Source organism: Chlorocebus sabaeus, chromosome 8 (genome assembly GCF_047675955.1).
Source record: "Chlorocebus sabaeus isolate Y175 chromosome 8, mChlSab1.0.hap1, whole genome shotgun sequence".
Classification (NCBI taxonomy): Eukaryota; Metazoa; Chordata; class Mammalia; order Primates; family Cercopithecidae; genus Chlorocebus; species Chlorocebus sabaeus.
Window position 1 is genome coordinate 43,014,818 of NC_132911.1, and position 11,747 is coordinate 43,026,564.

Consider the following 11,747-nt stretch of genomic DNA (forward strand, 5'->3'; position numbering starts at 1 on the left):
CCAGGGTTGCTGTTGAGCATTTGAGATGTGGTGAGTGTGACTGAATAACTGAATTTTAAATTTTACTTGATGTAATTTTAAATTTAGATGGTCACTTGTGGCTAGTGGTTTGGCTGTTGGGTAGTGCAGATCTGAAGCCTACACAGGTGACCCTGGAACACCTCGGGGCATGGGGACACTGTCCCCCCATGCAGTGGAAAATCCACAGAGGACTTTTGACTCCCCCAAAACTTAAACACTAAGAGCCTGCTATTGACCCAAAGCCTTACCAATAACATCAACAGTTGATTCACACATATTTTATAAAAATATTGTGTACTATATTTTTATAATAAAGTAAGCTCAAGAAAAGAAAATGTTATTAAAGCCATAAGGAAGAGGAAATCTATGTCCTATTCACTAAGTGGGAGTGGATCATCATGAAGGTCTGCATCTTCATCATCATGTTGAGTAGGAGAAGGAGGAAGAGAAGGAGGAGGAGGGAGTGGAGGAGGAGGAGGAGGAGGATGAGGGTGTGGATGAGGAGGAAGAGGAGGAGGGTGTGGAGCAGGAGGATGAGGGGGTGTAGGAAGAGGAGGAAGAGGAGGGTGTGGATGAAGAGGAAGAGGAGGAGGGTGTGGAGGAGGAGGAAGAGGAGGAGGGTGTGGAGGAGGATGAGGGGGTGTAGGAAGAGGAGGAGGAGGGAGTGGAGGAAGAGGAGGAAGAGGGGTGGAGGAAGAGGAGGGGGTGGAGGAGGAGGAAGAGGAGGGGTGGAGGAGGAGGAAGAGGAGGGGTGGAGGAGGAGGAGAGGTGGAGGAGGAGGGGTCAGTCTTGCTGTCTCAGGGGTAGCAGAGGTGGAAGAGAATCTGCGTATAAGCGGACCTACACAGTTCAAACCTGTGTTGTCCAAGGGCCAGCTGTACATTTTGGTGATGAAATAATTTTGTATTTAGAAATACTGCCTTTATCTCTGTAGCACTTTCTGGTTGATATTGTGCTTTTCCGTACATCCATGTAATCCCTACATATGCTTTCTAGGTAGATCTGTGTCCCTGGAGTGGTCAGTCCACTGGGAGGGCTAGGAGTGCAGACCCGGAGCCACACTACCTGGGTTTGTGTCCAGCTCTGCCACTTCCCAGCCGGGTGACCTTGGGCGTGTGGCTGACCCACTCTGTGCTTCAACAGCACCTACTTCAGAAAGGTGTTGCAAGGATTGAATAAGTTAATTCATGTAAAGTTCCAAGAACTGGCACATAAAAACATTAATTAATATTAGCTATTACTATAAATTATTTTTAAAGCTTCTTAACCTTTGATATTTTCAAAAATGAATTCCTAATTTCAGAGGGATTGTATGTAAAGTCCATATTTCACTGTTTTTAAATGTTTCCCTGCCTCCCCCACCCTGCCTCTGGTTCCACCCTGTTCCGGTCCCTCTTCCTAGTGCTGCTCAGACTGGGTCACCGAACAGGCCTGTCTAAGGGGACCCTTGTCACCTTTGTGGAGAATTCTCCTTGGGCCCTGCCTGGAAGTGAGAGCCACGGAGCCTGCCCAGGCGCCTCTTCTCCTCCTTTCCCTACACCCTGGGCTTCTGCATTCCCTGCAGCACTGGAGATGTGGTGTGGCTCTCACGCTTCCCCCGAGCTCTGTGCCTGCTGCCCCATTCTGCCCAGGAGCCTCTTCCTACCGGGACCCTCTGGTGCTCTGGCCTCACCTCTGTGGCTCCTCTCTGATGCCTCCTCCTCTCTGATGTCTCCTCCTTCCCAGAGAGGGTGTTCATCTCTGGTCCTCCTTCAGCCTCCACTAGTCAAAGGCAGGGGTGATGTTTCCCTCCTCCCTGTAATTCCAGCACCTAGTAGCGTGCCCAGCAAGTGAATCTCTTTGTCGCGTAGTTAAGACAGTGGATGAATATGAAATAAAAATATCCCTTTGGCGATTCTTTTGGTCACACTGTGTTATCTCCTCCAGGCAGGAAAAATACTATTGTATTACAAGGCTCAGACCAAAGACATCCTGATTCGATTCACTGCTTGGTGTTGTATTCTTGTAAGTAAGCAGCGTTCCTCACTGAAATTCCTTTCCTTCACATATATATTTAAAAGGAATAAAATGTTTAGCAACACTGAGATAGCCATTGTCACCACATGGCAGCAGGTACCATTTTCTTCACTTGAATAACAGAGAGGAACAAATCTTTCCACCTAAATGTACAGATTTATTTTCTTAGGAAAATGTCTTTATCAATAAGACAGTGTTTACCATCAGACAGCCAGGAATGCCTGAAGAAATGTGAAGCATGGGCTCTATGTGGAGTGGTGTATCAGAGACACTGGGCAAATCAGACCAGGTTGCAGACATCAACTTCCAGATTACATGGGAAAGAGAGTTGCAAGGTTGACTGTCTCTGTATTTCATCCTGACCGCAGTCATGCCTCTTCTCTGGAGTCACTGTCATTTAATCAGTAAGCTTACCCTCTTCAACTCAGTAGAATGGTGAAGAGATTTTGGGAGAATATTTTTTAGTTCATACATTTAAAAAATATGTTTCCAGTTAAAAGAGAAAAATTTCAGCCTTTTCTACCTGATTAAATAACTAATATATATTGATGTTGAAAGCAAATGTTTTCTGAGATAATAATATAAAATGTTAACATCCTTCTCTTCCCCATTACAGGGGCTCATTTCTGTTGTTCTGACGAAAGTTTCTGAAAATGAAGGCTTTATTCCAGTAAACAAAAACCTCTGGTATGTATGGAAAAAGCATGATTTTATGGATGATTGTTCATGTTGAAATTGGATTCGTTCTGCACAAGCACTGAAACGCCTCCTCCACCCCTCCCAGGTCCCTTTCGTATGTCACCACGCTCAGTTCTTTTGCCTTCTTCATCCTGCTGGTCCTGTACCCGGTTGTGGATGTGAAGGGGCTGTGGACAGGAACCCCATTCTTTTATCCAGGTAAGTCACCTCCAACCCCAAACACAGCGGGGATGGTGACCAGGGGGGGCGGGCCCAGGGACCACTGGAGCATCCTCAGTGCTGGGGTCTTGAGCTACTGCCCTAGTGGCAGGTGTCCAAAAGCCAGGCTGAGGGAGGAAGCAGCAGGGGCCACATTGTCCCAGGTCACACCAGGTGTCACTGGCCTGCTCCGAAGCAGTCCACCCCATTTTCACCCATGTAGGTTGTGGAGTCCTTGTATGACAGTTTGTGACTCCACCTGTTTCTTCAGGCTATGCCAAATTGTGGAGGAGCAGAAATGATTCGGGGCACATTATCCAGTTTCTGGTTCTTAATAATGGGACTATGCTTGCTTTCTTAATATAAATCCACTACCGTAGAGATTGTGCATTAGAAGAAATACCAAGAGGTGATATCAAGGGATAAATGGAATGATTTGGATGCAGTTCCACCCAAAGACTTAGAAACACACCAGATCATTTCAATGCCTCATTTCAGCTGTTTGATTCGAGGAATAGTTACATTTCTAGGCAGATTTTCTGCCTAGAAAATATAAGTTATAACAACAATTTTAGCTTTCCTTTGAGATTTAGTATTCAAGAATTACGCTGTTATAAAAGGAATATTTTCTAATATCCTTTTTATTTTTTTGAGACAGAGTCTTGCTCTGTTGCCCAGGCTGGAGTGCAGTGGTGTGACTTAGGCTCACTGCAACCTCCGCCTCCCAGGTTCAAGTGATTCTTGGGCCTCAGCCTCCCAAGAAGCTGGGATTACAGGCACACCCCACCACACCCAGCCAATTTTGTATTTTTAGTAGAGACGGGGTTTCACCATGTTGGCCAGGCTGGTCTCGAATTCCTGGCCTTAAGCAATCCACCCACTTTGGCCTCCCAAAGTGCTGGGATTATAGGCGTGAGCCACTGCACCAGGCCTTTCAATAATTTTTTATATGGTTTATACTTAAATACCTAAGATATGCATTACTTATTTTTGGCAGTAGCCAGCAATGGAAGTGCACACTTTTTGTTTTCTCATTGAACTGGTTTCAAGAATTAAATAGAAGGTCAGATATGACTCATCTGTGAGAAACATGATCTTCTGTATGTCTCTCTCCTTAAGGAATGAATTCTATTCTGGTGTACGTCGGCCACGAGGTGTTTGAGAACTACTTCCCCTTTCAGTGGAAGCTGAAGGACAACCAGTCCCACAAGGAGCACCTGACTCAGAACCTCGTTGCCACTGCCCTCTGGGTGCTCATTGCCTACATCCTCTATAGAAAGAAGATTTTTTGGAAAATCTGATGGTTGCCACTGAGATGTGCTGCTGGAAGACTCTAGCAGGCCTGCAGGGTGGACTGAAGCAGCCTTCATTAAAGGGAAGCATTCATTAGGAAATTGACTAGCTGTGTGTTTACAGACTCTGGGGGAAGATGCTGGTGTCCTCAAACTGGTTAACTGTGACACGGCTCGCCAGAATTCTGCCTGTCTATTTGTGACTTACAGATTTGAAATATAATTGTCTTTTTTCCTCCATCTTCTGTGGAAATGGATGTATTTGGAACTTCATTCCAAGGAGATCAGCTTTAACTTTCCAAAAGGGAATTGCCATGGGTGTTTTTCTTCTGTGTTGGGTGAAACAATCTGGGGTCTGGTTCTTGCTGACCTTATTTCCCTGCAAACTTCCTTTCCACGCTTATGCGGACACCAACATGAAATGCCATCACTCCTACTGCGGCTGCTATGAAGCTTACTGGATGTGATGTGTCATAATTTAGTCTGTTTTTTTGATTAAATGCAGTTTAATGTTTCCAGAAAGCCAAAGTAATTTTCTTTTCAGATATGCAAGGCTTTGGTGGGTCCAAAAAATGTCTATCACAAGCCATTTTTTCCTTTTCCTCTCTCGAAAAGTTAAAATATCTATGTGTTATTCCCATTCCCTCTTGCCTATGTATCTGTCTGTCTGTCCATCATCTTCCTTCCTCCCCATCTCTCTGTGCATCTGGATGGCAGCCACTGCCCAGGGGAGTGACTTGGGGAGGGCAGGCACTGTCCTTGCTCATGGGTCCAGCTGAGCCATCCCTGCTGGGTGAGATGCTGGGCAAGACCCTTGGCCCACCTGGGCCTTGGCTTCCTCACTTGTGAAATGAGCGGGAAGGTGACTTTCAGTTCCCTTCCACCTCTTAGACATGGTGAGGTGACAGACATGGAAAGCTTTTCTGAAATCTTCAGAAGAAACAGTTTCATTACAGAAAACTCTTCAAAATAAATAATAATGAAAAATTTAAAAACTCTCATTGGAGTAAGTCTTTTCAAGATGACCCTCCACAATGGAGGCAGTGTTCCTACTTGTCATCACACAGCTGAAGACATTGTTTCTTAGGTGTGAAATCGGGGACGCAGAGACACACGGCACTGTTCATGGGAGGCATCGTCACCCTTCTCAGTGTTCTGTGGGAATTTCCTATGTGAGGAAAACGTGGCCACAGGGTTGTGCTGTACCCACCCTTCTCCAGCGAGACAGCCCTCGGCCTGTGCCACTGCTTCCAGCCTCGCCACTGCATGGCAGCTTTTGGTCTGTTTCCAGCTCTGCCCTCTGCCCTGAATTCTCATCCAGCTTGTACCTGCCTGCTTGACCCCTCCACCTGGAGGCCAGCCCATGTCTCAGACTCAGCCCTACCCTCCTCTCCTCAAATTCGGAGTGTTTCCTGTTTAGGTTTCCCTGGCTTTGTGAATGGATCATGCGTCTCTAGGTACAAACCTGCCATCATCTTTCTGCCTGCCTCACCTCCACCGGATCTCCCCAGTTCTGTCTCCATCTTCTACCTGCAACTGCTCTGTTCTCATGGTCACTGCCACATCACTCGAGTCCAGACCCTTGTTACCATTTTCAAACCGGCCTCCTTCCCTTATTCCCCCATTCTTAAAGCCACTGCCACCAGATTAAGCTTTCTCCAGCCAGATCACCTCTCTGAGAAACCTCCATTGAAACGGAAACGCCATTGCCTGGCACACATACTCACATACTCACCTTCCCGTCTTGATCCCCATGCATCTTTCCAGCCTCCCCTCCCACTCTACTCCCTCCTGCCCCTCCCCCCCCCCCTCTGAATCCAACCCAGTGGGCTTCTTCTGCCTCCATCATATCACAGAAGTACCTCCTGCTTCTGGTTTCAATTAGAGCCTTCCCTGATTACATTTTCCTCTGAATTTTTTCCTATCTACATTTGATCTGTCATGTTTAAACCCCCTACTTCTAAGGGACCTTCTCTAATCTCATTCTCATCCCCAAATAGTGTTTTCTTCCTCTGGGTTCTTGTAATGTTGGTATCAATCTCAAAATTTAGTGCTTCCTGCCTGGTGTGACAGTTACCTGTGTGCATGTGCAATTTCTAATTTCCCACGCTAGACTTTGAGCTTCCTAAGGCAAGAATCATGCCTTGTTGGTTTCTGTATTCCTCATGGCGCCAAACACAGTGCCTTGTACATTGCAGGCGCTAAATAAACATTTTTAAAGCAAAGTGATGTGGATTTTTAAAGTAAATATTAAAGTGCTGGTAAGATGAGCATGTATCTGGGGTGCCCATGAAATGTTCATGAGGCTGTGTGGGGACAGTCGTTATTCCTCCTCCTGCCACCCTTTTCTTGCAGTGAGTCACTGTGGATGGTCCCAGCTGTGTCATCCCAAAGTTCAGCAGGGAAAGCTGAGCTGGGCCTCTCCAGGTGAGTTTTCTAGAAGTGTTTCTCAAACTGTGGGTTACATCAACTTGGGTGGCTTGAGCTGTAAGGAAGGAACTCTGGAGTCAGCTGGCCTACAGGGGAGCTTCTCTAAGTCCCACGGGAGGCAAGACCCAGCCCAAGCTTGCTGTCAGCTAGTGGAGGCAGCTGCCGCTGGCCCAGGTGCTGGACACCAGGCATCCCCTCTCCTCCCACGAAGGGTGTGCCATAATCCCCTTCAACAGGAAATGCTTCCCAGAAGCCTCTCAGCAGCCTCCTTTCCTGTCCCATCCGCTAGAAGCGCCTTGCTTGTCCCAAGACCAGCAGGGACAGGGAAGTGTCCGAGCCTGTGGCTGTGTGGAGGAAGGCAACCCCCTGCACAAGACTGGGTTCCTTTGGGAAGGGAAGAGGGAGTGTGTTGGGGTAAGGGGTAGAGCAGGGGAATGGTCATGGGGCAACAACTGCTGGCAGCTGCAACAGGTGCATGGCATCTCACAGGGAGGCAGGGAAGTGCGAACTCCTATGTAATGGAGCAAAAAAATTCTATTCTGTAGAATGGGAAGAGAAAATGTGACATTTTAAATTTTTTTTGCATTTATATTCCTAATTCCTACTTATAATAAAGTGAATATACTGCTGCTATAGGTCATAAAATGTATCTTGAAAGATTAAGCCAAGTATGAACAGGTATTTGAGAGAGGAGAGTAACTCTTTGGAGACAGGTGCCCAGTTAACCATCCTTTGTGGTCCCCTGGGGTGTGCGGGGAGCTCTAGGTGCAGGGTAGGTGGAAATGCAGAGGACTGTAGGGTCTAGAGTGGTGGCAAACAGGCAGAAAGGAGTAAGTTCCAGATCCTGGGTGCTCTCCAAAAGCTGGGATGCCCACAGGGGAGAAGGCAGCACAACCCTTAGAGAAAAATCCCACCACCGAAACCCTCTCCCCACCCCAGCCCCTTCTGGCCCCTTGTGCCCCCACATCCCTGCACAGGGGATGGTGCAATCTTATGTCAGCCCCTGACTCAGACAGGTATGAATCACCATGGTCTGTGCTTACTGAGCTAATGCTTAGGGTGCTTCATGGCTTTCTATAGTAAATCCAAAATTTGTTTGGGTGACATATGACCAATGAAAGTTCTCTAAGTATGGGTATTAATGAACATTATGTGACAATGAAGGCTTTTGTATTATAGAAGCACATATTCAGTGAATTCTAAGCACAATCCCAGTAGTATTTATCTCATTCTTAGGTTGTCTTTGCAAAGCAGGCAAAACCAAGCCAGGTCCTGCTGCCTTGACTGATGGTGGGAAGAGGTGGAGTGTATGGGTCACCAGGCAGTGGGGAAGAGAGGAAACCAGCGTGGATTGCACTTCACTCTCCCAGCTCCATCCTCCTCCTCTGATTGGTGCTCTACAAAGCTGAGTAGGGTGTGGTTTTGTAGCCTGGGACGCAATAATCCAGGAATTACATGAGGACCCAGCCCAGGTGCATCTTTGGGAGGCACACGTGAGAATCTGGAGTATACAGCAGACAGATGCACTGTTTACTCAAGGCACACTGTGCCAAGCCCTGTGCCAACAGCAGGTTATAGGCTCCAAGTGACTTATTCTTTGGGCTAACTCAACAATGGAGGAACTCATTATCCTTATTTTATATGAGGAAACTGCCACTTAGATGGAATACATAAATAGATAGGATTGCATGGCTGGTAAGTGGTAAACTGATGTCTCAAAGACAGTACATCTGATTGTACTTCAGGTGAGTTAGGCAGCCTCTTGCCAGCTCTTTATGAAAAGGCCACAGGTAGCAGAGCGTGTCGTTTGAGCTTTTGATGAACAGGAGAAAACCTCAAATGTTGCTACTCATGAGAATGAGGTTAAGATTGTTACATTTGATGGGACACCAATTTTTAACTTTTTTTTTTACTTCACTGGGAAGGAGGGAGACACCCATTTTTAACTTAATGCAGTCCATGAAAGTGCTTGCAAGGCTTACATGGGTTCAGGCCGGGCATGGTGGCTCACACCTGTAATTCCAGCACTTTGGGAGGCCGAGGCAGGCGGATCACCTGAGATCAGGAGTTCGAGACCAGCCTGGCCAACGTGGTGAAACCCTGTCTCTACTAAAAATACAAAAATTAGCCAGATGTGGTGGTGGGTGCCTGTAATCCCAGCTACTCAGGAGGCTGAGGCAGGAGAATCATTTGAACCTGGGGGCTGGAGGGTGCAGTGAGCGGAGATTGTACCACTTCACTTCTGCCTGGGCGAAAGATTGAAACTCCATCTCAAAAAAAAAAAAAAAAAAAAAAAAAGACTTACAAGGGTTTTGAGTCTATCTCTTGGATAAGACTTTATGTGGAATATATTTTACCTCAAAAAGCATTTATTCAGCCACTGATAACTCTATGAAGCTCTGTAAAGTGTGTAATCATTAGACAGATTAGGTGTTTTATCTGAGATGGGTAATTGTGTTTGTAATAAAATGTATTTATAAATAAGTCTGATCATGAATATTTAATAACTAGTAACCACTTGAATACATGTCTTTGGCCAGAATATTTATATATATATGTGCCTACACTCTGTAATGCCTATTATGTATAATTTTTATATATACACTTTATATTATATTACAATATAGTTGCACCTTTTGTGGCTGTTGTGGGCTTCATTACCCACCAGGGTATCAGCCATCAGATCCTCAACAGTGGCAGTGAGGAAATCAGGTGCTCATGGGCCAAGCCACTGGCCACAGGGGATCTCCCACAGGAGGGGTCCACAGGGTTCGGGGGAATGGCAGCTCTGCTCCTGCTGAGGGTGCCAGGCAGCTTCCTAAGCCTATAGGAGCTCTAAAAGTCTCCTTTTTCTAGACACGAGATTTAGTGAATGGTGTGGCTTGGATGTGATTTGTCCCCAACAAAATTCATGTTGAGCTGGGTGCAGTGGCTCACACCTATAATTGCAGCACTTTCGGAGACTGAGGTGGGGGGATTACTTGAGGTCAGGAGTTTGACACCAGCCTGGACAACATGGCAAAACCCCATCTCTACTAAAAATACAAAAATTAGCCCGGGGTGGTGTTGCACACCTGTAGTCCCAGCTACTTGGGAGGTTGAGGCAGGAGAATCGCTTGAACCCGCGAGGTGGAGGTTGCAGTGAGCCAAGATCACGCCACTGCATTCCAGCCTGGGCGACAGAGCGAGACTCCCTCTCAGAAAAACAAAAATAAAAAATCTCATGTGAAATTTGATGCCAATGTGGCAGGGTTGGGAGATGGAGCCTAGTGGGGGATTTTAGGTCATGGGTGTGGACCCTCATAAAGACTGCCCTCTTCCGGGGGTGAGTTCTCACTCTCATTATTTTCTGCAAGGGCACATGTTAGAAAGAGTCTGGCTCCCTTGGTTTCTCTCTTGATTCCCCTCTTGCCATGTGATCTCTTTGCACACACCCACTCCCCTCCCACTCTCCACCATGAGTGGAGGCAGCATGAGGCCCTCTCTAGAAGCGGAGCAGATGCCAGCCCCATGCCTCTTACAGTTCACAGCCTGCAGAACCCTGAGCTAAATAAACCTCTTTTCTTTATAGATTATCCATTCTTAGGTTGTGTGACAGCAACACAAAAAGGATGAAGACAGGGAGCTTTGCTCCGATTGGCCCGGCTTGATCCTGCCCCTGGCCTGGGCCATTCAAGATGCCAGTGCTCAGTTCCACTGCTGTGTTCCTGTGGGCCAGCCCCTCACTGGGATGCCATTGGTGTACACTTGGCCTAGAAGTGACCATGTTAGGACCTTGTTGCCCTAGTGACCAAACCTAACTTTTCATTTGACTATTTATTATAGAAAGAAATGCGCTCTGGCTGGTGGTGGTGGCTCATGCCTGTAATCCCAATGCATCGGGAGGCTGAGGCAGGTGGATCACTTGAGCTCAGGAGTTTGAGACCAGCCTGGGGAACATGACAAAAACCCATCTCTAGCAAAAATACAAAAAATTAGCTGGGTGCGGTGGCATCGCTTATGGTCACAGTTACTTGGGAGGCTGAGGTGGGAGGATTGCTTGAGTCCAGCAGGTAGAGGTTGCGGTGAGCTGAGATTGCACCATTGCCCTCTAGCCTGGGTGACAGAGTGAGACTCTATCTCAAAAAAAAAAAAAAAAAAAAGAAAAAAAAAGAAAAAAAAAGAGAAAAGAAAAAAGGAGAAAGAAAAAAATATGTTCTTCAGTGGAAAACTTTACCCTGTTTAGAAGATACCACACCAGGTTATCTGACTCTAGCCTGCACTCTATGTGAGTATTTTTGCAACCCTTTGTAAGTTTTAGGTCACTGATAGACACGCACAATGCCTTGTCCAGTCCAGGGTCAATTTTCTCTCCTCTCACATAGTAAGGAAATGAGCTTTCTTCCCATTTACATACTCATTTAAATACTCCTGGTTAATATTCCTCTAGCTGTTTGTTGGATTCTTTTTTTCTACTGGTTATCGTATCTGCTAATATCTCTCGTAAGTTAAATCAAATATTTTAACATGTGTTATAACATCTTTATGAATGCCAGACTTAATTTTTTAAAAAAGATATATTGTAAGCATTTATTATTATTATTATTATTATTATAATACTTTAAGTTCTAGGGTACATGTGCATAACGTGCAGGTTTGTTACATATGTATACTTGTGCCATGTTGGTGTGCTGCACCCATCAACTCGTCAGCACCCATCAACTCGTCATTTACATCAGGTATAACTCCCAATGCAATCCCTCCCCCCTCCCCCCTCCCCATGATAGGCCCCGGTGTGTGATGTTCCCCTTCCCGAGTCCAAGTGATCTCATTGTTCAGTTCCCACCTATGAGTGAGAACATGTGGTGTTTGGTTTTCTGTTCTTGTGATAGTTTGCTAAGAATGATGGTTTCCAGCTGCATCCATGTCCCTACAAAGGACACAAACTCATCCTTTTTTTATGGCTGCATAGTATTCCATGGTGTATATGTGCCACGTTTTCTTAATCCAGTCTGTCACTGATGGACATTTGGGTTGATTCCAAGTCTTTGCTATTATGAATAGTGCCGCAATAAACATACGTGTGCATGTGTCTTTATAGCAGCATAATTT

The 11,747-nt window shown here is 46.1% G+C and overlaps 1 protein-coding gene and 1 pseudogene across 5 annotated transcripts in view; both read left to right on the forward strand.

The window, feature by feature from the left end:
* Positions 1-6,451, forward strand: part of HGSNAT (heparan-alpha-glucosaminide N-acetyltransferase) — a 50,476-nt gene extending 44,025 nt beyond the window's left edge. For 4 of the 5 annotated variants that reach the window (XM_007962367.3, XM_037983514.2, XM_037983515.2 and 1 more), the window contains 4 exons: positions 1,948-2,025; positions 2,654-2,724; positions 2,822-2,934; positions 4,054-6,451. In XM_007962367.3, the coding sequence (XP_007960558.2) occupies positions 1,948-2,025; positions 2,654-2,724; positions 2,822-2,934; positions 4,054-4,235 (444 nt within the window). In that variant the 3' untranslated portion in view covers positions 4,236-6,451. Of the gene's footprint in view, positions 1-1,423; positions 1,511-1,947; positions 2,026-2,653; positions 2,725-2,821; positions 2,935-4,053 lie in introns of all 5 variants that reach the window. The other variant, XM_037983516.2, reaches the window with a different exon arrangement.
* LOC103215726 (uncharacterized) lies at positions 5,077-6,451 on the forward strand (annotated as a pseudogene).
* Positions 6,452-11,747: the final 5,296 nt, after the last annotated feature.